Source organism: Panthera leo, chromosome B1 (genome assembly GCF_018350215.1).
Source record: "Panthera leo isolate Ple1 chromosome B1, P.leo_Ple1_pat1.1, whole genome shotgun sequence".
Classification (NCBI taxonomy): Eukaryota; Metazoa; Chordata; class Mammalia; order Carnivora; family Felidae; genus Panthera; species Panthera leo.
In genome coordinates this window covers 108,211,081-108,237,459 of record NC_056682.1, presented here as the reverse complement: position 1 = coordinate 108,237,459, position 26,379 = coordinate 108,211,081, and the positions used below count along the sequence as shown (strand labels likewise).

General features: G+C 32.9%; 1 protein-coding gene across 2 annotated transcripts in view; it reads right to left on the bottom strand.

Annotated features, from left to right (window-relative positions):
* Positions 1–26,379, bottom strand: part of LOC122217932 (bifunctional heparan sulfate N-deacetylase/N-sulfotransferase 4-like) — a 388,528-nt gene that overhangs the window by 238,469 nt on the left and 123,680 nt on the right. For both annotated transcript variants that reach the window (XM_042935647.1, XM_042935648.1), the window contains one exon: positions 7,724–8,949. In XM_042935647.1, the coding sequence (XP_042791581.1) occupies positions 7,724–8,701 (978 nt within the window). In that variant the 5' untranslated portion in view covers positions 8,702–8,949. The remainder of the gene's footprint in view (positions 1–7,723; positions 8,950–26,379) is intronic.

Below are 26,379 nucleotides of genomic sequence, written 5' to 3'. Positions count from 1 at the left end.
CCCATGTTAAATCATCAGACCTTAAACCAATATCATTTTCCTGACACCTTTTCTTCTGCCTGATTCTGCATGTATTAATGGATATCCCCAGGAAAAACCATGATGCCACATCTCCACCTTTTTCTCTGCTCCCTCCATTGAGTAGGTGCCCAAGTCCCATCAATTCTGCATGGGCTCTCCCAATCTCCCTGTTCCATCCTAACTACCACTGAGCTAAACTGAGTAAATCTTACAGGTCAGACTCTATCCTAGAAACTTTCCACTCCTTATCTTTCTAAAGGTTCACTACAATGCTAAGGACTGGGTCCTTTACACTGCTGTTATGGATCTATAATCTGAGAATTGGAGACGTTAATAAAGATGTTCAAAGTTAACTGGTTACTGCTGGCACTGAGACTCAAATCCAAACTCCCAGCACTGATTTCTAAAAGAAAGCTTAGACATTCATGACAGTTTGGGTGTGTTTGCTCTGCCACTTATTAGCTAGGTGGGTATCTTAATATTGTCAAGCCTCATTTTAATCATTCAGCAAATGTACAAAATATTTCCTCTTTAGTGTTGCTGTATTAAATGATATACTGCCTGTTAATCATTAGCACAGTGCTGAGTGTATATTAATATGCTAAATAAATCCTATTTTTAAAAATAAATAAGAATTATTATTTCTATATTGTTGCAATACATTTTTTGACAGGTCTCCACAAAAACATATCCCTCGTTCAAACAATATACTTTTCTTGATCCCAGCCCTGATCAGGTTACTTTCTGGCTTAAATTCTTCAGTGACTCAAATAGTATCCTTCTGTCAACAAAGCTCTATATTATGGCCACAACCAACATATTCAGCATTTAATAACACTGCTACCTCTTACTTTATCATCCAAGCAACACAGACAACTTACCATTCCCAAAAATATTCTGATATTTTTGGCCAGATATTAGCTTGGATTGATCCATTGACCATGAATATACTTCCTCTTCTTGATTTGCTAGTGTTCTGTCATACCATCACAGAGGACTCAGATGCCACCCCTCCATGAAATTTCCCTGATTCTTAGAATTAGGCCCTCTTTTTTTCCCATTGTCAACATTTTGTCTTGGTATATATTGCATTCTACCTTGTAATGCAGATAACTGGAAACATGTCCTGCCTATTCTAATGAAAACAAGAACTGAATATTTTATGTTTGTGTAAACTTTATAATAAAAAATGTGGAGCCCATAGGTGAGAAATAATGATTTGGACATTGAATTAAATTATTTTAAGTTAATAAACAAAATGTTAATGTTTTTAGTTAAATGCCCAATTTGGAGGGATATTACCAGTATATATTTTCTCTCTCTCTCTTTATTTCATTCCATCATTTAAAAGTGCACTTTTATATAATTTTGGTAATTTTTTTTAAGTAGAGACCTTATTTACTTCCATGAAGAAATATCTTTTGGAAGAGATAGTGTTCTCTTCCACTGACAAAGTCATATGTATGGTGCCACATGAAAAAGTTCAGAAGAAAAGAAAATCTGAGACATTTACATTATGATTATAAATAAAAGAAGGAAGGAGTTTTCTTTTTGAGAGAGAGAATGAGAGAAAGTGAGCACGTGCAAGTTGGGGAGGGGTAGAAAGAGAGGGAGAGAGAGAATCTTAAGCATGCATAGCATGGAGCCCTGAAAAGAGCCCAGCGCGAAGCCCCATGTGGAGCTCGATGCAGGACTCCATCTCATGACTGTGAGATCATGAAATGAGCTGAAATCAAGAGTAGGGCACTTAACCCACTGAACCACCCAGGCATCCAGAAAATTTTTTTTTATTAAATACCTCCATATAGTGGCTGTCCTCTTCCAAGCTTGGAAACAAAACTCAAATTTTGTCTGAGTTTTCTGAACTCACTACTGACTTTGACAAAATACATTATATAGAGCATATCTTTTCAGCCAAGACAAACTCAAATTACAAAAATATTTTAATTGACACAGTGATTCTAACTAAGTTTATACAGAAAATGAATCATTCCTATGATAAGCCTCCGACAGTGTCTGTTTTTCTTTTGAACCAATTGAGCAACTTGAAATAGTATAATTATTGCAGCTGGGCATCTAAGGATTCCATGAGAAACTAAATGTAGCTCTTCCCTTACAGTCCTAAGAATTCTAGATCATTGTCAGGGCTGCAATTTCAGCAGGTCTAACTGATGGCTCCTCTCTTCTGCATAGGGTTATTTTATGCTTGAGCTCCTGCCTTCCAAGTTCCTTGTCATGTTCCCTATGTTGATCTCCAGGTTGTCATATATTGTCAAATCTTACTCTTCTATAATTGGGCCACTGCCTTCTGTGCCATTTTTTCTCAGATAGAAGACTATTTTTGCCTACAGACTAATCCCAGGATTGAGTATCTTCAGTTTGTTGTGAAATATCTTGATAAAATCTGATCCTACTTGCCTGGGCCACTACCCAGCTGTTATGCTACACTTAACTGATTACATGTCTTGCTCACCTACTTAGAAACTGCCAAACAACTTTCAGATGCTGCTTGCTTGATTGTCTGACTGGGCCATCCATCCAACTCCTACTGTCTGGACTGTTCTGCATTGCTGGATCTACACTGGTTAATATGTTAAATCTGGATTCCATTTACCACATATAATTTTTACTTTTCAGCTCCCTTTTTTGATAATGACTCCATTCAGTCTAGGATATCAAGCATTCTAAAAAAATTTTTTTCTATTAATTTGTCAGATGTAGCAATATGTTTCAGTCATAATGTTAAAATGTTATAAAACTAATCTTTCAATTACCAATATAGCTTCTCATCTTCTGTGCTGATATTCATAGCATCAATAATTTCTTATTTTATTAGATCACAACTTTAGAAATCATAAGTTTTTTTTTCTTTTCTCTTCCAACCTTATTCAAATGATTAATCAAGATTTTGAAATTTTCTTTTATGATAGATTTCTTCTTTCCTATTCATAGCAACCTTGTCCCTCTTAAATGTCATAATTCCTACAAAAGTTTGAACTGAGATTTTATTTAAATATTTACATTAATAATATAAAAAATTGCCAAAATATTTTCATTGTATCATTTTCTTGTGTAAAAGAGACTTTCACATAGCTATTGGACCTAACCCTAAATCATTTACCTGTAGTGTAAGATCTTTTATTAATTGTCTCCTTTATATCTATTAACTTAACATCTTTCATGTATCGGTCATTCAATTTGCACAATTTCTTTTGCACTTTAAATTTTTGAACATATGATTTTCAGTTCAGGAAATATGTAGTCAAATAAGTGCATGATAACATCCATATTAAGATATCACTAAATTGTTTTATCTGGATCAATTCTTAACCCTAGTCTAGGCACAGATTCATTAAAAACAATGTGGGGGGCAGGGAGGAGAGAAGAAAGGAAAAAAAAAACAATTAGCTTGCTAACCGTTTGTTTTTAGACTCTAGGTTTACAACATAGATTTTTTTCTAGTTCTGACTCTACTTAAAATGTACAAACAACTCGTTTTGAGACAAACCACAAAACTACTCAAATTACTTTTTTTAATGTAGTAACTCAAGTCTATGACTAATTTAGTCCTGCATCCACCAAACAGTTAAAGACAGTGCAATAATTGTCAATGAAGTATTTTCAAATCATGTCTAAGTTTTCTTGCTATATACTTTCTCAAAAGTACATGTATAAGAAAACTTGTCTCACTGTCTAATGTTGAAGTTGGCTCATGTGCATGAGGATGCTAAGTGAGAGTTAAGGTCAGTGATTATTCAGGGACTCAATTTAAAGAGAAATCACCACCTACCAGGGTCATTAGGACATGTGTCACTTTCTCATAAGAAGTAGGACTTAAGGTATCTTTTGAAATATGGGTCAATTCAGGAAACATATTTTAGTCAAAGCACAGAAACTGAGAGGTCAAGTAGACATGAACAAGCTACAGCTGAGGGATAGACAGGGGCTAGCCTACTACAAGCAGTGTGTTTTGAGAAGTATTACAAATAAATGTTGAAAAGGTAAATTGAACTGGATCATATAGAACTTTAAATAAGAATGTCAGATTTATTACACATATACTGTTTTAGATATAGTCTTATATACAGTAGATGTTCAATAAATGAATAAATTAATTTTCTCAAGAAGTGTAAAGACATATAAAAATGCTAATAGTGATGCTTACTGCCAACAGAAAAAATACAAGAGGTCACAAAATTGATTAAAGTACCAAAATTATTGGTAGAATCAAAAATAATTCTGATTTCATTGTCCATATGGAAGCTTACATTTACCATGTTCATGTTTTCAAAGCCCTCATTGGGAAAAAAAAAAAAACATTTATTCTGTCTTAGGAAACTATGAAAAAAGAATATATTATCTTAATTCTACCAAACATCTATGACTATACCAAATGTTTCAACCAAGGGTAAACCATTTCCCACAGAAATCTAATTAGTTGACTGCAAGAAGTTTTTTAAAATTAAAACTTTAATAATCAGGATGGCCTTTATTATTTTTGCTTACATACATGTAATTAAGGCCATTATGAAAAAAATTTGTTTTCAAAACTAGGAAAGAATAAATCCAAGTGTTTAAGACACCACTCTAAATAACCTGAGGTCATACTGCTAATAGAACCTTAGATGTACAGGAATATTTTCTGATTGCCTTGAAGATTACACAGAAATACTCCCAGGTCAAAACATGACCATATTTTCTGACTTTACTGATAGCTAATATTTTACAAACTTTTGAAATATAATTCTAGAAGATTATATACATGAATAATTTCTTCTATCTTGAGGGTTTGTTTTTAAGTTTATTTATTTTGAGAGAGAGAGAGAAAGAGAGACAGCATGAGCCGGGGAGGGACAGAGAGAGAAGGAGAGAGAATCTCAAGCAGGCTGTGTGCTGTCAGCTCAGTTTGTGATCATGACCTAAGCCAAAATCAAGAGGGACGCTTAAGCGACTGAGCCACCCAGGCGCCCCTCTTAAGTTTTTACACATGCAATAAAATTTTGGCAGCAATTAGATGATAGTTACTGCACCTGCGTGAGCTTAATTTTGCTTGCCTTGGAAATGAACACACTAATTTCTGTCTCAGTGGCTTTGGATGGAGGAAGGCATGATGAAATCAAATAAAATATGCAAGTTTCTAAAAGAAGCTAGATCTACGGTAGCTTGGGTCAGGCAGAACCATGTAGTGAAAAGAATGCGGGTTTTCAAGTTTGATTAAAAGAAAACATGTGCTCTTTTTATTGCATCAAATGCTGTACCTTAAAAATGCTAATTCTTTAGCAGTATGATCGTGAATCTCTATCTCAAAATGGGAAAATGTGCTCAAGCTAAAATACACTAATATATTTTTTGTCAATAGCGTGAGGTGGTATTGCACACAAAGGTGTGTTTGTTGTTAAATGCTCCCAGCTATATACTCCAGGTCTAATTGTGTGAATGGCCCAAGAAGAGTCCAGTCATGTATATAACCAATAATTTTCAAACACAACTCTCCAGCTTTCCTAAATGTGTTCTGTTGAGGAACAGAGTACCTCTACTCTCATTTCAGTATAATAGAGAAAAATGTCAGCAGCCATGCAATACCTCTGCTTTAGAAAATTTGGGCAGAGTTTGAAGGAGGACAGATTTCTCCTCATCTTTACCAAAGTATAAGATTAAATGCTACAATACCAGAAAAGGACATGACAATGAAGAACATGAGAGCATTAAGAACTTTTCTACACATAATTTAAAATTTTTCCCACAAAATCATATTAATCCAAAAAATAAGGTCAAAATAAAAATCAAATGCCAAGGACTGGGACTAGAATTTTTATATTTGGAAAGTTGTGTTTCCTCTTGACCTTTAATTAACTAAGAGGGTAATAACCCTCAGTTCCAATCAATTTTCTGATACTCTTTGATTAATAGTTCTGAGGAAGAACCAGCAACAACACCAAAAGGGGCATGAAAAAGTATTTTTTTCAAAGTGACAGTCAGGGTGTGTGAGTGTGTGTGTGTGGGTGGGTGAGTGTTGAGTGTATAATTAAGATACATGTGCACATACACACACTCTCTCTCTCTCTCTATATATATATATATATGTATATATATATGTATGTGTATATATATATGTATATATATGTATGTGTATATATATATATATATGTATATATAGACACACACACACACATACACATACACATACAATCTTTCTGATCCTTTCTCTGCCTGTGACATTGTTCCAGTTTTGTTAAATTTCAGTATTCCATTATTGTTTGGGGTTATGTTACTTAAAAAGTCATCAGTGAATACTGTATAGTGGTGAATAGTTATTTGTAAGTTTTTATTGAGAGTAAGTGAAATAGCTGAATTTAGGCTGGAAAAGTTTGTTAGAGTCATAAAGTTTTTCAACTCATATACTTTGTTAAATTGAAATTAGGAAACCCTCTCCTTTTAGGGTTTCAGGATACGAATCACTTGAGAAACTTTTGAAACATATAACGCTTGTTTATGATACTGAAATAAATATAAAACTACAGTTTATATTAATTAAAGGAATAGTAAATACAAAACAAGTAAGAAAGAAACAGAAAAATCTAGACAGAACTCAAGGGGCATCATTTAATCCCTTTACAACAATGTCCAAAATGAAGTATTTGGGTACCAGTCAAGTGATGCTTCATTTGGTGGCTCATTAAAAATAGAGGCCACCGGTTCACATGTACTTTGAACATTTTTAGAAAGTGAACTTACTTCACTGGTTTTAATCATGTCTTACTACTTGGTCATAAGGCCTCAGGATAGGAAAATGCTGTCATTTTGAAGTAGTATTGAGGTTTCATCTTTGGAGGATAAAAAGCCTAACAGCAGGAATAAAAAATGATATGATCTTTATAATCTTTAGTTCTTTTAAGTTGTGTCGTATTATTTCTGTTTGTAGTTTGCTACAATTATTTGTCCAGGAATGAATTTAGTTACATACAGGACAAGATAGGCACAAATGAGAATACTGAATCAAGATTAAAAAAAAAGAAGGAATTATTCTTAGAATTACCTACCTAACCTAGTATACCATATTTGGCTTTTTGTTTATCTAGTAACAATCGCAAGGTTAATTTGTTATAAAGTCAAACACTGTTGTGTTACCCAAAACAATATGATAAATTTATAAAAGAGATAATAAGGGAAGAGTTCTGAGTTCAAGTCCAATACGCATTCTCTATAAAACTACATTTTTGCTCATATCTACATTTACAAGTATATTAACATTTCATGTAAACAAACACTATGCTTACTTGAAGTTACAAGAGGTACTTCTCCATCTTGTATTTCAACCACCACTGCCAAACCCAAGGAGGGCAGGGGATCAGTCGAAGAATCGAGTTTTATGACTATATGGGTCTCACTGCTACAAACTACAACATGTGCTAGAAGGAGAAAGCCAGTTCTACAGAGTTCTTGAGCAAGGTCTAAGAAGAGCAAGGAAATTAATTGTAAATATTCTTTGGGATATTGTAGTTCTATTCCCTACAAAGCATCTGGGGTATGTGTGTGAGGAATAGTTAAGGCTTAGTTCAATATTTTTAATGCCTATTTTATTTCAAACATACTGCATCTTAAAACTTTGCATAAGTAGGAATCTAAAATATTCAAAATTACATTTTATTAATACCACAGTTAGTGAAACAAAAATTACGATGTTATTTATAAATGTTCTTACCTTTACATCTTTGACATTCATCCTTGTTCCCTCTTTCCCAACAAAGATATCATCAATGTCCACAAGGATGTACCTGTCCAAGGACAGTGTCAGCCTCTTCCCTGACAAGAAGGAGATGGCATCTATGAAGATGAGCTTGTGTAGCCAAAAGTTTAAGTTGTTGCCAAAAAGAACGCGCTGAATTCCATCATGAAGCCCCAGATCCTGAATCACTGTCGCATAGAGTGGTTTGCTGGATGAGGATGAAAGGAATTTTTCTGTCTGTAATTCAGTTAAAAGCACAGGCTGGTAGGTTGAATGATTATATTGGAAAATACTCCAGTCTTCCCCAGGAAGAGGGCCTTTCTCAACCTTGGGGGCTTTGGTAATATGCAGCAAAGGAGACTGAGGGTTGACAAAACAGTCCTTTAGAGCTAGATTATTGAAAAGGTTTAATGGAAAGCCTTTTAATTGTGTACTTGGTAAGCTGTTCTCATTGGCTTTATGAAAACCAATTATACTAACACTGTATTCCACACAGTATTTTTCTAAAAGCTCTCGATTCCATGAGTCCATGCTGACATACTTCAGAATATTTTCATAAATAACTAAAATATATTTCCCTTTGCCATTATCTGTAAGAGGAGGTATATCCCCCTTGCCAGGGGCAATGACCATTTGGTACTGAAATCGGCTAGACTCCAAGATAGCTATGATATCTTGACCAAGTTGAGAATATTGGCTCTCCACAAATAGGAGGACAGTAGGATCAGTTTTGGATGTATCAATAGGTTTAACTGTTTTCAGCTCCATTGACCGATATGGTAGAATTTTGATGTCAGCACATTCTGCTTCTGCAGTGGTTTCAATAACAGTCATTTCCTGTTTATAGCCAGAGTAGAGGAAATAGGCAGAAATGACAATGCTCACCAAACAAAAGGTAGCTAAAAGAACAATCAATGTTCGAAAACTTCTCCGAAGCTTCACAATAAGATTCATTTTTTAAAATACTGCTTTGTAAGTTTTTTCCAATTTCTTTTTCTAAAGTGCCATAGTGAATAAAGTATGAGATGGTGCAATTATCACTTCCCAAAAGTTCATGTAACCATTGCAAACCATGTAAAATGTTTGAAGGGATCACAAGTAAGTTAAAGCTGGAAGACAATGGACCAGGAGAGCAAAAGTTGAAGAAGGGATTTTGAGTATGTCCAATACCAAAGACTGATGCAGAATCCTTTAAACATTATCTGAAAAAAAGGAGAAATGTAATGACTAAGACAGAAATATAAATACAAATGTTTATGTGATATGGATGCTTATATATAAGAAAAATACATATCAAAGATAATTTTAGTGTGTTAATATGCTAAAATATTAATAGCTTAAAGTTTACAGTCTAGGTTTTTACTATTAGAGTAGATTTTTTTCATGTCTTCAAGAATACAGATTCCTATTTCATTTTGCCAAAGAAAGAGATCATTTTTCAAACTAGTCATCTCAAAAAAAAAAAAAAAAAAAAGACTTAAGAGAGGCATCTGGGTGGCTTGGTTGGTTAAGCGCACCACTCCTGATTTCTTTTAGCTTAGGTCATGATCTTATGGATTGGTGAGTTCAAGACCCACATCAGGCTCTGTCCTGACAGCTCAGAGGGAGCCTGCTTGGGATTCTTTGTCTCCCTTTCTCTCTCTGCCCCACTTCCCCCTCTCTCAAAATAAATAAATAAACTTATAAAAGAGAGAGCTAAGAAAGAAAGTTTTAGTGTAAAATGTTAATAACCATAAAGATTGCTTCTATAGGACTGGTAAACATTATTTACATAAAGAATTAGAAAATCAAATATTTGTGTATGCGTTGGAACAGTGAAACATGTTCTAAGTGTCTGCTAAGTATCTGGAGTGCCAAGCTGAGGGAATGATTTTGTCTTAAGTATATACAGTTGTTACAGGTTTTTCCCTTTAATAACACATCCTTTTCTGAAGTTGCAGGGAGACACTTGGTCTTCTTCACCATACCAGCCAAAATACACAGGATTTCTCTTTCTCTATTCTTAGAAGCAAAGTGATGGAGGAGCTATAGGAGAAAGAACAAAATGGGAACAACCATCCTCAGACCCCTCTAATGAGAGGCCAGGAAGCCTAGATGAGAAGAAAAGCTTTGACATGTTTGTCTTAAAGCACATTCTAAATTTGGCTTGCCCCTATAATCGAAATTAAATTTGAATTTTTATTCATTATTAATAAATTTATTATTTTAATGTAATTATAATATTGATATTATATTCATTATTAACATTATTAATTATAATTATTAATTATTAATACATTATGATTTAAAATAAATTATAATTTAATAGCTAAATTATAATTTATTCATTATTAAATTTTATCTAATAATCATATGTTCTATTTCCATATCACTTTCTTTAGTTCAAAAGAAAAAGAATGTAGAGAGAATTAAAAAAATTTTTCCCCAAATGGCTTTACCACAAATGGATATAATTTTCCATTATTCTATTTTATTTGTTTTGATGGATGACTCTAATTTTTAGTGAATTGCTTTCTATAAAAAATTTTCTTAATTCTCAAAACTGGTTTAGACTATGGAATTTTCAAATTCCCAGTTTACCAAACTCTTGTCAAACTAGTAGAAAACAATCAAAAAAGTTCATGTTTTCAATTTGTGACACATATACTTTAATACACAATAATACTATTGACATACAACATCACAGAAAATCAAATTAACATGTAATATGAGTTGTATATTATACATATTGTATCATTTTGTAAATATTTTATAGGTTTTTGGGTTTTTTTTAAATTTGAAGAACCTGTGTAATTAATAGCTATTAATGATTAAAAGATTATTAAACTATGGAGCATCTGGGTGACTCTTTGGTTGAGCATCCAGTCTCAGCTCAGGTCATGACCATGATATCGCAGTTAGTGAGTTTGAGCCCCACCTGCCCTGCGATTGCTCTGTGATGAAAGTGCACTTTGGATCCTCTGTTCCCATCTCTCTCTGCCTCTCCTCTTTCTCAAACACAAATAAATGGACATCAAAAAAAGATTATTAGACTAAATGATTAAACTATAATATGATACTACTCCCATTTTATATTTTTATGTTCTGATGTTCTGAAATACATTTTTCCTGGTAATTTAAATAAAATTCAACAGTTGAATAACGTTTGTCTATGCCTTAGATTTTGGGAAAAAATAAAAACAACCTCAACTATCCACAATTAAAAATTTTTAAATTTCTACCAAACATTTCAATTCTTCAGATTCTATTTATATATAGACTTGAATTTTTACCAATTTGAAAAATCCCCCTAGTGGTTTCATATTTACTTTAAAGAAAAATTAACTTCCATGTTAGGCACTTACTAATACTGCTATCAAAAATAATTATTTAAGATAATTATTTGATCTCCAAAAACTTTTCAAGTATCAAAATACTCTATTCTCTATAAACAAACTGAATTGTATTTTAATAAAAGAAATGAAATACAGCAATGAAAAGGTTTTGGTTTGATTAAAATGTACAAATCAATTATGCTGTATCCTCTAGTTTTGTGTATATATGAACATGGCCATAAAGTTCATTTTAAAACTAAAAATTAAATTAAACAATATGTGTAATAAATATTGAAAAATTTAAAATTCGCCAAAGGAAATTATGCAGTCTTATATTATATCTACTGCTAGATTTTTCCAAGCTCATGTATTTGGTTTTAAAATCCGTTAAGTGTACAGGGAATTAGCTCCATCCCCACCCCACCCCATCCCCTGGATCACCCACAAGAACAGACTAATTCACATACTTTGTGGGTTTGCTTAGTATTTTAAGAGGCAATTTAGTAAGGAATTTAAAAAATGGATGACACTACTTTGTTAAATCCTTATCTATTCTGACATTAAAGATGTGATTTTTATTTTTGAATACACAAAGGATGAGATGTCAGTTTTGCATATTAGAATGGCTCATCTTAATATGTAATAGTGAAAAAAAAATTAAAAAGCATATGGAACTAGAATCTGCCAACCAAAAGAATAAATAAAATTTAAATATGACATTTATTTAACATTAATATGTTCAGAGTTAGAAGAATGAGAGATACATATTATCACCATTGTGGATATGTGAGTTTGAATGTGAACGTGTGTGTGTGTGTGTGTGTGTGTGTGTGTGTGTGTGTGTGTGTGTGTATTTTAACCTAAGGACTTATCCTTCTTCCCATTCAGTCCTCCCACTTATCCTTCCCTAACAAAAATTAGGCAGTGCAAGTGAGAAGTCTGGAAAATAAAAGATGGTAAACCAGAGATGTTTACTTATGTCCTATGCCTGAGACAGAAGAGGTTTGGCATTGTTTGGGATGCCAAAGCAATGCAGTCTGTGATTTGCCTGAATCTCTTGTTGTGAAGTAATAGAAAAAAATATGTATATACACACACATACATGTGTATCTGTCCTCCTGTTGCTGGCATAAAGCTCCTAAAAGACTTGTTATTTCCTACAATAAGAGCACTAAGAGCATCTTTAGATATAATATTTGGTTTTTGACACTGGTTCCTGACACAGAGCTCCTAAAGTTCTTGGAATTTCCTGGGTGAGAGCAGTATCTTTTGTTCTAATGAGGCAATGCTTGGTGGGTTCCTGGTGGTCACTAAAAAGACCACGCCCTGTTTAGATGCTTAGAACTTTTAGCCTCACCCTCATCCTACAGGAAGGGGAGAGGGACTGGAAACTAGGTCAATAATGGATCATGCCTACATGATGAAGCCTCCATAAAATTCCCAAGGTTTTGGGATCTGGAGAGCTTCCAGGTTGGTGAACATATCCACAAATGTGGATGCACCCCAACTCCATAGGGACAGAAACTCTTGCGCTTAGGACCCTACCATACTTTATCTTATGTATCTCTTTATCTGGCTGTTCATCTGTATCTTTTATCATACAGTAAATTGGTAAATGAAATAAGTGGTTCCCTAAGTTTTGTGACTTTCCTAGCAAACCATCAAATCCGAATCCAAGGTGAGGTCATAAGAACCTCTGATTTGTCTCAAAGTCAGAGTGGTTGTGGAAAACCTGGGGACCTACAACTTGCAATTGGTATCTTCAGAAGGTGAGGGGCAGTGTCCTAGGACTGAGCCCTAAACATGTGGGGTCTGAAATAACTCTGGTTAGTGCCAGATTGAATTGAATTGTAGGACAACCAATCGGTGTCACAAAGCATTGCCCCATATATCTGGAGTCAGAAGTGTAATGAGGGTGGCAGTAGTGTGAGTATAAAGAAGAAACACATGGAGGAAAAGTAGGTTTATTATATAGTGCTGTGTCCCTTACAAAGGAAAAAACAAACAAACAACAAACAAAAAAAAAAACAAGGCAGAGTGTAGGGTAGGAACACCAACTTAAGAACCTTGGAAAAGTCAATAAAATTGAGATCATTTTTAAAAAGACAGATGTTAAATTAGACATAAAAAATAGGCATATTCATTTAAGGGTAATAGTGAAGACATCAAATGCTATTTCAAAATCCTAAAAATATGTGTCATGTATTCTTAAGGAGTCTTTAGTGATATGCTAGACTTTACCTTAATCCAGTGCATTGTGCAGGATGAACCTGAGACCAGCTGGAAACAAAAGGCACAAGCAGGAGCTCTTTGCCCTGTTTTCCCCTTACATCATGATGTTTTTCTTATAGAATGAATGGGCAAATGCATGGATGAACAAGTAAAGAGCATTTGTTAGGTTACATTTCCTTAACCACCATACCAAGCAAGTTAAATAGGCTTTGATCCCAAGTCTGCTAAATCTGCCTTTCACCTGTCCTAATAAATCTACTTTAAAAATTTGGAGACACCTATTCATTATTTTTTGTGACAACATATCCCCAAAAAAGTGCAGCTGCATGACCCCTGTGCAGGCTTTGGTGAGAAAAAAAAAAGGAAGCTTTTAGGTGCTGGCTTCCTTGCTGGCTTCTTTTCTTTTCTCTTTTTCTTCTTTTCTCTTTTTTTCTTTTCTTTTTTCTTTCTTTCGTCTTCTCTTCTCATCTCTCTTCTCTTCTTTTCTTTTCTTTTCACCTTCCAAATGTGACTCATCACCTCAGTAGTAGTGGAATAAATATCTCTCAGAATCTTTCACTCTCTTTGAAGATTAGGTAATGTGAAATTATTGTTTTGTATATCTGTTTTTAAAATGTTCTTTGACTTATTTCCAAAATTTATAGATTTTTTAAAAAAATACAGTTTGTGAAATCCATTTACCAAGAGTTCTCAAACATTGTAAATTTCTAGTAATTTCTGGTAGCAGTAGAGGAATTATTAAACAAGGCAACTGAAGAAAGTATTATAGTTATTGCTATTTTTTGGAAAGAAGAAAATTCAGAAGTAAGCTAGGGGCTAGGAATCACAATGAATTTATGAGTGACTTTTTCTTTTTTGAAGGTGGTATCATGAGCTATACAGATGATCACAGAGGCTCATTAAAGTTAGCTGAAATTGAAAAAAAATACAATAATATTTACTAGCATTTAATAAGTGGTTACTTCTTGACAGTCATTATAGTACATTTTTTTGCATTCATCACCCTGTTAGTTAGTCATTATTAGTCTATTTTTAAAATGAGGAATTCGGGATTTAGAGGGTTTAGAAAAGGGACTGAGATCATGCTCCTGGTGATTTTTGATGCCAGTGTTCTATATGCCACCATTGCACTGGTGAGAAAAACCAAGTTAGATGAAACCAAGAATTTAACTGTTAGTATAACAATAATTTAACACAGATATCAGCAAGTTTTATTTAAATTTGAATATTTCATCTGAATTTATTTCAGATATTCAAAGCCAGAAATATCTACCCAAAAGGCGGAAAACAATCTAGAAGAGAACTGGATTAGCACAAAAGAAACTGTGTTGTAAGCTGAGATGACTGAAGAATTTGGAATAATTCAACTTTGACTTTTCATGATACATGGGGTGGGAGGGCATATTTTACCAAGTATCTCATTTTCATATGCTTCTTGAGTTCTTTCTTTTATCTTAGGAATATTATAAAGAATTAGCTTATATTTCATATTAATAAAGCAATGGTTTTAATTAAAATTGTGATATGTAAACATTTAACCATTTATTCCCATATATTGATGGCCCTCACACTCTCTTAGGGAGAATTCCAAAATTTATAATCATCTTTCAAGACAGATGCATTTTTCCCAAAATTATAATTCACCAACACATAAATGGCAATGAAATAGACCAAAATAAAAATATTGATGTACTTCATGTAGTGAGGGTAAGTAGCGCTTTAGGAAACATGAGTTTGTTAGCTTTGTGTGTATATATTTTATGTGTTTTTGAATCCCAATGGGGTGATTTCTTTTCTGGGTCAGAGTAAAAGATTCCTGAAAAACATTACTCCAGAAGGCACAGCTAATTGAAATTATTTAACCTGGTTTTAAGAGAATAATAAATATCATAGAGGCTTTAGCCAAAGATGGATTTAGTCTCTTAAGATTCTGAGTGCTTTCTAAAAATATCCATTATTATTCAACAGAATTTGAGACTAAGAATTGGTGGATATCACATGGTTTGATCCCTTGGAGCTCCTTTTAGCGTCCAGGCTTCAACAACCATACCTATGTATACAACTTTTTCAAAATGAAGGTACTGCATGATGAGTAATTGTTATATTTAATCAAAATAAAAACAGTATGCTTAGTTTATGATTTTCTGAAATAATGATTTTTTCTACTCTTATAACCAGTGACTGTTACTGAACTTTTATACACTTCATATTTTCTTGATTTCAGTGACATAATATAAATTTATTTTAGTCCCCAAAGTGTGCGTTTTTATCAGTACACACTCTTAAAAGTGTCATTTCCAACATAATGATAACATTACTACCACCATATTATATTGTAAAATAATATTATACTAGGTACATAGCTCTGAGCTATCAGCTATATTCACACTTCAAAAGATTATGAAAGCAACTCAGTAAATAGAAGAGTAAATGTCAGGCGATTTCTTTTATCACCATTTCCTGGAGATATATATATATATATAGTGCCTATTTACCATTTTCATAGGTCTTGTTTTCTAGAGCAGAAAAACAACATGATTTTTCAAAAGGAAGAGTTCACTTTTATTAAAATAAAAATGCAAATATCTATATATTTATCTTGTTTATTAGAAAAACATAAGAACTTTGAGAAGAAGGAAAACACTAATTGGATATTTTTTCTCTTTGGCATTTAAAACTTACAAATAAGTAGCAGAAATGCTATTTGTGACCAAGTGGAGAGATCTAGTAAATGAATCATTGCATAGAACTCTGTATTTGTTCTTATAGTCAAGATTTCATCATCAAATTTTGCCTTTAACACCAATGAAATAATAACATCTCCAGAAGGTATAATCCAGAATTAAATAGCATTAAACACCTTTGAATGCCTGTATTTGTTCAAAGGAACTCTAAAATTCAAACAATTCCCTTAGGACCTTGAGATGATTTTGAGATAGATCTTTGACATCTCTCTCATTTTTGTGTAGATTTGGGGGTAATGTTTACTGTGATATTCAGAATTAAAGTAGGACCAGCTGGGGTGTCTAAAATTCAGTTCCATTTTGGATATGCTACTATTTTCTCCCATAGGGGAGGCATTCATCCAGCATCCATTCAACATATAAATGTATTAACCTTTATTAACAGTCTAATATTTTCCAGGTATATCTGCAAATTCAACGGTAGCTCATATCATCATAAAAAATACCTAAGTTCTTTTATTTTCATCTATTCTTAATTTCTCCTGTTTATTTATTATCTTCCTTTCATTTCCAGAAAATTTTTCTCTTTTTTTCCCTGTCTTGACACTGGATGGTTTTAAAGTTACCTTTAACTTCTTAACTTTTACCCTTAACAGTTTAACTTTTTTGCAAATTAGATTTAATGTGATGAGTATGAGCATTAAACAGCGATCTATGTAACAACGTTTCCATTTTTCTATTTCCATTTTCTTCTCATTCCAAATAAGCAATTTATAAGGGAACTAAAAAGATGACTGAAGAAATGAAATATATGGTATGCTTCCTTGTTTAGATATAGTCTTATGAACAATTTTCTCTCAACTCTTTTTCTGGAAATTGTCTCATCTACAAAGGAGATGTTAAAAATGTTTTTAAAAACTGACACTAAGTTTTTTCTTTGCAAAATTATGTATATTTCTACTACAAAAGCATGAAAATTTGCAAACATTTGTTAACAAAAACTTCATGTATTTCTAGTTGTTTCTCTATACGTAATTTGTTTTTATGTAGTTTTTATGTAGTTGTATTTGTTTATATATGTTTTTATGTGGTTGTGATTATACAAAAAATAATTTTATCCTATGGTATTACTTAAAATTATAACATAACTAGTTACAATAAAAGGGAAATGATGAAACCCTTCTTGTATCCATTATTGTTTTTTCATTTCCATTCCTAGACATATTTTGACAATTTCAATAATTTCTAAGCCTGATAGCCCCACTATCTAATTCTATTTTCCTTTACATGAAAATAGAAAATGAGGGTTGAACTAGCTGAACATCACCTTGGGAGCCGAGTTGACTGCCATCAATATTTCTCACACCTAAGAAATTTTCACCTTACTTATTTGCTTCCTGATGCATGGAAAATGGGTATTTCTTGTAAAGACAAACTTTTTCTCCCCTGCCTCTTTTCTAGAACTTCTACCTCTCTTTTATGAGGACTTAGTTAAAATCTGGGGGCAATCATTTCTTAGTAATGACCGTAAAAATATCTACATATGTTTTGTTTGGTACTTAACAATATTTTGATATCTGAATGATTTTAGTCTCCACCATTTGCTTGCTACTCTTAGTCTACATGTTTGGCCCCATATTTATTTTAGTTTGAGACTCCAGGTATAATTTTCTTAAAAAGTTTAACTCACATCTTCATAAAATGTTTTACCACAGCTACATCACCCCAACCCAAGCAACTGCCTTAATATATTTCTTTACCTTTATAGTCAAGCTTTTTGAAAGAGTTTCTCTTACAAAATCCATTTATCTTGTCATTCCCACACTTTACATGTTGAACAATTTGCAGTTCTGGATTGACCAATGTTGTCTCTGCCATATCTAAATCTAGTCAGCTCTTACTCATTTTAACAAATTCAAGTTAGATAAAACTATTCCAAGAAAAATCACTCCTGACCTTGCAAAAGCTAGTTTAGATGAGTATGTCTCCAATGTGCTATCCTAGGATAGCCTCTATCACAGGATATTTCAATCTAATTATCCATGAACTTCATGAAGCCAGGGACTGTGATTTATTCAGCATGGAATCTACAGCACTTTGTAGACCACTTTGTATAGCACATTTAAAGAACAAAATATTCAATACTTGTGAAGAGGTAAGATCAACTTTATTCAGGACTATTATGACAGGTATAAGAAAGACAGCAGTTTTATAGTGGGGTAAAGAGATTGGGCTCAACTCAATACAGCATGGGTGAGTGGGGATTTATAGCCAAGGGATAGGGTAGAGGTCAGTGACTAGAAAATTAAGTGAGTAAGGAGGGGTTCTGGCTAAATCCACCTAAAAGGATTCTTGCTTAAGATATGCCACAGTGCTCAGACATCATTTGGGGGATGATGGAAGATGAGGAATTATATATCAAAGGTGATCAGATATTGAAGGTGGGAGGTTCTGGCACAATTGAATTAGCAGGGCTCTTGGTAAAACTAGATTTTACAAGAAAGTGCACAGATAGGCCTACAAGAAGGTTCAGGAGACTGACTAAATTTGTCAAGCAAAGAATATTTGTCACATGCAGAAAATAATTATGCCAATTCAATAACTTATTCACATCCGACATATATTCACCTTCATTCTCTACCCCAAGGTATACCTTGGGAGAAAATGTTATTTTCTCCAGGAAAGTACAGGTAGAAGAACAAGTCTGAGCTTCAGTTTCTTCATTAGAAAAATAAAGAAACCTAACATAATTGTTTATCTTTTGATTTTCATGTATCCATTCATCAAGGAAGATTTAAAAGAATGCTCATCAAAAGGTTGATCATCTCTGTATTTCTTATACTTTTCTGTATCATTTGAATTTACTATAAGAACAATGTACTACTTTTATATAAAGAATGTACTATATAAAAATATTACCAAAAATGTAAATAGAAAATTTTAAAAGGGGGTGAGTTTGCTAACATTAAGTTGCTTTAAACTCTAAAATTCATTAATCTGGTGAATAATAAGTCTTCCTTGTTTACGCTGGTCGCTGGCAATATTTTTCCCAATAATATTTAAATATCAGAAGAGCAAGTTCTCCCTATCTTTTTTGTGATACCTTTACATTTTTATTGATCTATGTTTCTTCCCAAGATGATTGTGGGTAAATTTTCAGTAGCCTAGTCTGTATATTATCTTTTCACACTAAACTCCTCCCTCTACCCTCAAGCATAACCCAATACTAAATTAGATGTATAGAATTTTAATAATCGTAATTCAGTTAAATTGATATTCCATGTTATAATATTTATAATAGTTCTATTAGAACAAGAATCTGAGACTTCACATCTAAGCTTTTGAAAATTAGAAAATCAATTACAACCAAATTATCTTTAAATTTACTTATAACTAGAATATAATGATGTATCAATTGTGTCTGATAAGTCCAAATTTGAATATTAAAACACAAAATTCATATTTATCTGCTCCTAAAAGGCAAATAAAATACTTGTAGTAAAAAGAGTGGCAGGATCCTCAAAAGTCAAAGTTTCATCTACCCCTGAGATAGGTCCTGGCATCTGTGATCAACTTGAATATTCAGGGAGTGGCAAGTACACTTCTAACCATTTACCTAAGTTGATTTGCAGAATTTGGTGAAGACCCTAATGCACACAGAGCACCGGAGGGATTGGAAGCTATGGCTCTGTACGCACAATAGTGTTTCCATGGTGGGTGCCTGCTGCAGTGGCCTTGCTGGGACACATTCAGTAATTTCTGGGTAGGAAGACTGGTGACAGGCCAGAAATCCAAGATGAACCTACCAAATGGCAATCACGATGAGACCCTGAAGGGCACTGAAATGACTGTGTGACAAGAGAGAAGAGCTAGTAGTATGTAGGCTCTTAGTATCTTTGACTACATTTGTACCCACAGGCAGTGGTGGGCTGAAGATATTTGGATTATAGATATTAATGTTGGTATATTGTTCCCCAGATTTACTTGGTCTCAGTCTATAATTTTGGGGATACAATGATAAATAAGTTTCTCTTTGAATTTCAATCATTAACTTTCTGTTTATGTTATTTTCTAGAAGACTTTTTCTTATGAACTTTTCAGTCAATCCTTCATCTTGCATTTCAGGCAATGGAAAAGATTTTTCACTAGGCACTGAATCTGGCTACAAAAGGACCTATAAAATCACCTCTTCCAGTTGAGTGATCTGTGCTTCAGAGTTGTGTTCTTTACTTTTTTAACAATTAAAAGAAATTTACAGCTAATTTTTATAATATAAGCCAAAGTAATTAAAAATACTAGGAGATAAAGTATTATAACTAATTTATCTTTACTAAACTTTTAAAATGCTCATCCAAAACTATAATTAAAACAATGTAATTAAAATTACCAAAAAAAGTAAAATATTAAAGATAACATTTTCTGTCTAGTCAACATGTTTTTTGTAACCAAGTCTAAAAAATAGGTTAAAAATCATATTTGGCATTTATTTTCCAGGATTCAAAATGTTAACTATATATTTGTATATCACATTTATTTAAAGAGAAAATAAGACATTTGTTTTTAAATGCATTATTTCTGTTTCCAATCTTTGGATCTCCTAGCTTTTTCAACACCAGAGGGCGGTATGCTCTTGCTTTTATTGCAAAACTAGACAGCACCTGCTCTCTCCTTTGACAGTTTACCAAAAAAAAGAAAGTGCTAACTAGGTTAGTACAGTGCTCATAGGCAACTTTCCGTCAGGAAAAAAACATCCTAATGTTGATATAAGAGAAATACCAGTGATTCTTAATATTAAAACATCAATTATGCTATAATTCTACATCAAATACATTTAGTCAATTTTCTTGCTCAGTTTGTAATAAACAACCAATATATTGCTTGTAAGATTCTCTTTCTAAATTCTTATTTCTGTTTTTTTTTTTATTGAATAACTCTCCTTCTCCTCCTCTTCCTCCTCTTCTTCCTCCTTTTTCTTCTTTTTTCTGCTTTGCCAAGAAAGCGATAAATGAAATATCACCTCTACTTAGTATCTTGCTAGTTTTGGTGAACTTTTAACATCTAAATCTTTTTTAAGGAAGTAGAATAATAATATCTGTAATTAAAAGGTGCATAAAACCAGCTTTTCCATATATTGTTTCCAAATTACTATTTTCTCTAGAATTTATTTATTTTATTTCTTAAGGGAATAAGGAAATATGCTTTTGGGGGGAGGGTAAAATAGAGTTTCACATTTCTCTATTATGCGAACATATTTGCACAATAATTTCATTTTACCAAAAAACACATGATTTCTAAAATTTTGAATATGCTTAAATGACCTCTTTAATATCTTAAAAGTGAAGAAAAAACATAAAATGAATAATAAAAAACTTATATAAAAAAGAGAAGTGTGTACACCATGATTTAGGTCATCTCCCAATTTACTCTAAATTCTCAGTTCTGACGTGGAAATATAAAATGTAAGAGCTATATTCAAAATAATTTAAAATTGTGCTTATAATCTCTGTTTAGAATGGAATTATGACTTATTTGCAAAGAAGATTTCTAGACACTAACTTCTGTTCATAGTTACATCTTAGAATTATAGCATTATGTGCTTCCATTATAATTTATCATTTACCTGAGAATATGTAAGAATATCTTCTTATAAGGATCTGATTTGCAGATGATTTGAAAGATGATGGATTATTTGAAGGTTGTATGTGCAATGAAATATCCTCACATTAATCATCCTGAGTAATATATACAAATGTATAATGCAATTTATTTCTAGTCATACTGAGATTTTTCTCCAATTTGATTTAAAAGTTTGTTAAAGAAAAGCACTTTTAGGAACTAAGAAATCATGTTAAGTATCACAGAATATATCATAAATGGGTACTGAACAAAATGGTAACATGTTACGAACTATAACTGGAATGCAAACATCAGGGTGATTGAAAATGCACTCCAAAAAATAGTTCTTAATTAGGTTTAGTCAGATCATTCTGCTTATTTTGTGGAAAAGGCCACAATCCCACATATATACACACACCTCCCAATCATTTTGGCTCATTTTGAAAGAGTGGCCATAACCAAATATTGTGCAATCTTCACAGGTAATATTGAAGTGTGGGCAGTTCTTCAAGAGACAACCCTATTAACGCCTCTGGAACATGGTTGTGGATGAAAATACCTTCGATAAAGGGAATCATTTCTGGATCTGCTTCTTCGCCTCACCAGCTTCTGATTCAAAGTCTGCTAGGGCATTTCTATTAATTGGCTCTGTGAAAGGCTGGGAAATAGTGAACTGATACCTAAAGTTAAAAGGTAGAAACTCGGGGTGCCTGGGTGGCTCAGTTGGTTAAGCATCCGACTTCAGCTCAGGTCACGATCTCGCGGTCCATGGGTTCGAGCCCCGCGTCGGGCTCTGGGCTGATGGCTCAGAGCCTGGAGCCTGATTCCGATTCTGTGTCTCCCTCTCTCTCTGCCCCTCCCCCATTCATGCTCTGTCTCTCTCTGTCTCAAAAATAAATAAATGTTAAAATTAAAAAAAAAAAAGGTAGAAACTCATAAGATCATGAATTTCTCAAACACATAATGAGTATTCAAACTGCTGAACAGAGTGAACATAGAATTTATAAAATTGTGAGTTAGTTTAAATGACCTTAAGTATGTAAAATGGTATAATAATAAATCATGATAGAACTAAAAATAAAACAAAAACTAATTGAAATAAGTAAGGCCAATGAAGTGAAAAGGTAATAAATGTAATAAAAATGTTCTAAGTGCCATGTAGTAAGGTCATGATATTAACTGACTTAGACTTTGGTAAGTTAATATTCATATTCTGATTTCTAGTGAAACTAATAAATAATATATGTCTTCAAAGCTAGTAGAGGAGAAAAAAGGAAATGTATGGAAATATTCAATTAAAGAAAAAGAATAAAGGAGAGGAGAGAAAAGGAAAGCTAGAGTAGGTAGGACTAACAGAAAACACAAAATAAATACATAATTCTATATTAATAATTACATTAAGTACAAATAAATTATCTTTTAAAAATAGAGATTGTCAGATTGACTTAAAAGAAAACAATAAATTTAAGTGTATGTTGTTTACAAGTGACACATAGAAGAGTGTGTGAAAATAAACATCTGGAAAAATGTATCAGAAATATTTTAATTAAAAGAAAGCGGATAAAGCTAGGTGAGTATCATAAAAATAAATTTAAGGCAAAAAGAATTACTAGAGTACAGAAATCACTTAATATTGATAAAAGTCTCAGTTTGCTAGGAAATCCTTAAAATTTAAATTTTCATGCATCTAATATAGCCTTAAATGTATAAAGCAGAAATAGGCAGGGCTATAAGGTGATATTTACAAATTCCTAATCATAGTGAAAAATGTATAACATTTCTTAAGAATTGTTTGAAAAGTTGGATAGATGACCTAAGGAGACCTAAACAACATGATTCACAAACTTGGCTTAAAAGACATATTTAAAGCATGATATTCAACAGTTGTACAATACATATTGAATTTGGAAATATTTATAAATATTAATCATACTGAGCCCCAAAGCAAGTCTCAACAAATTTCTAAGAACTAAAAATCATATAGAGATATACTATCACCACAGTGTAATTACTAGGAACTTAATAAAATAATTAGTAAATTCTCATACATTTGAAATTAAAAAAAAACATAACCTTAAAAAACTTATGGCAAAGAAAAATCATGTTACAAATTATATCCCATATAACATATATCAAAATTTGTAGATTTAGTTATTGTAATGTTTAGAGAAATTTAAAGCCTAAGTAGCATATACTTGAAAAGAGAAAAGTATGAAAATTAATAAGTTAATAAGGTAAACATTCCTCTCAAGAAGCTAGAAAATGACAACTAAAATAGTAACAAACATAGAAGAAAGACAGACAACAAAAATGAACAGAAAGTAATCAGATAAGAAATGCAGTAAAGAGAAAAATAAAGCCAAAACCTAATTCTTTTTAAAAGGCTAATAAAATGGACAAACATCTGCTGACATTAAGATAAAAAAAAGTAAATTACACAAACCTGATAGGAATGCGAAAAAGAAGACACTACATGTGCTTAGTCATTAAAAATATAAAAGAAAATCATTGATGAATTTATAACAAAAAGTTTTATTTTAAATAAATTTAAGTAAAGTTTCCAAAAAATATATAGCTTTATAAAATTGATTTAAAAGACATCTCCACGATGGAATATTACTCAGCCATAAAAAAGAATGAAATCTTGCTATTTGCCATGATGTGGATGGAGCTAGAGAGTATTATGCTAAGTAAAATAAGACAGAGAGACAGATACCATATGATTTCACTCATATGTGAAATTTAAGAAACAAAACAAATGAACATGGTAGGAGGGAAAAGAGAGGAAAACCAAGAAACAGACTCATTTTTGGGGGTGAGGGAAGAGGGAGAGGAGAGAGAGAATCTTAAGCAGGCTCCATGCCCAGCGTGAAACCCATGGTGTGGCTGGTTCTTGCAACTGTGAGATCATGACCTGAGCTGATATCAAGAGTGAGACGCTTAACTAACTAAGCCACCCAGGTGCTCCTAGACCTTTAACTACAGAGAAAAAACTGATTATTATTTTCAGAGGAAATGGTGGGTTGGAGGAAGGCTGAAATAGGTAATGGGGAGTAAGAGTGCACTTGTGATGTGCACTGAGTGTTTTATATAAATGATGAATCACTAAATTCTATACCTGAAACTAATATTACACTGAATGGTAAGTGGAATTTACATAAAACACCTGAAAAAAATTTTTCAAAAAGCCTCAAAATGAATAATGCAAAATGCAAGATTTTGAATTAACAGTTAAAAAATTTCCATAAAGAAAACTCCACTCAGATTCCTTTACCAGAAGGTCCTATCAAAGTTTCAAGGAATAAATAATTCCAATCATACACAATCATTTTTTAAAAGAAATGAAAAAAAGGGCAATACCTGTCAATTTTATGAAGCTACTATAACCTTGATAGTACTAATAAAGGGTTAATACAAAATTAATAAGGGATAATAATAATAAAGGGATAATACAAAAATGGAAAGTATGGGCAATGTAATCCACAAATATGAGATGTAAAATTTCTAAACAAAATATTTATTCACCATAGTTACAAAAAAAGAAATAGCATGACAAAGTAGAGAGTAGATCCTATAGGTTGACTCGTGTCCCCCTAAAATTTGCATATTGAAATTTTAGATCCTTGTACCTCACAATGTAACCTTATTTGAAAATAAAGTTATTACAGATATAATTAGTTAAGATAAGGTAATACTGAAGTATAGTAGATCTCTAAACCAATATGACGGTGTCCTTACAAAATGGGGAAATTCAATAGAGACATGGGCACAGGGAGAATGGCATCTGAAGTTTGCAATGATGCTGCCACAAGCCAAGGAACTGCCAAGAGTCAGGAGAGAGGCCTGGAACAGATCCTTCCCTAGTGCCTTCAAAGAGACCATGGTCCAGCTGACCAGGATAGACATCCTGAACCTATCACCCCGACTGCAACAATGTTTCAAACTCTTAGCATCTTTCAGCCGTGATCCTTTCACTTTTTACTTTCTCTCTCTCTCTCCCCTCTCTCTCTCTCTCTCTCTCTCTCTCTCTCTCTCTCTCTCTCTCTCATGGCCTTACACTCCTTCTCACCCAGTTTAAATTCTCTAACCAATTATTATATTCATTTTATTTCATATACTCAAACCTTTTTATCCTTTTTTGTTTTATGATGCACATTTGTCTAAACAACACTGGCCAAATCCCACAATCTACCATTTGTGTGCCTGCAACTCTGAAGATGAATGGAACATCACCAAACTGATTATTCTCTTTTTAAATTTATAATCAATGGTTTCCAGAGGGTCTTTAATGATGCTGGCAATCTTGCTATATTTTCTTCATTAACTATTCCTTCTCCTAGATGACTATCATGTACCCTTTTCCTCTCTCTTCAAACTTCGAACATTTCTTTTCTTTCCCTCACTCTCAGCTGATGATCTTGATTTCTATTTCACAGAGAACACAGTAGCAAGCATAGAATTTCTGTAATTTCCTGGTACCGCACCTACTCATGTGAGTAGATGTTCTCTACTGGATGAATTATCCACTCTGGATAAGGACTATCATTGACTTGTGCACTAGTTCCAGGCTTTATCACCCACTCCTTGAAGACATCACTACAGTAATATTTTTCTGTTTCATGTGGTCACTACACACACACACACACACACACACACACACACATTTTTTTTTCCTTGTCTATGGAATATTTATGCTTCCCCTCACCCCCTTGGAGTCTGCTCCAATCAGGTTCACCCTCACCATTTCATCAAAACCGCACAGTAAATTCCATGTTGAGAGACCCAA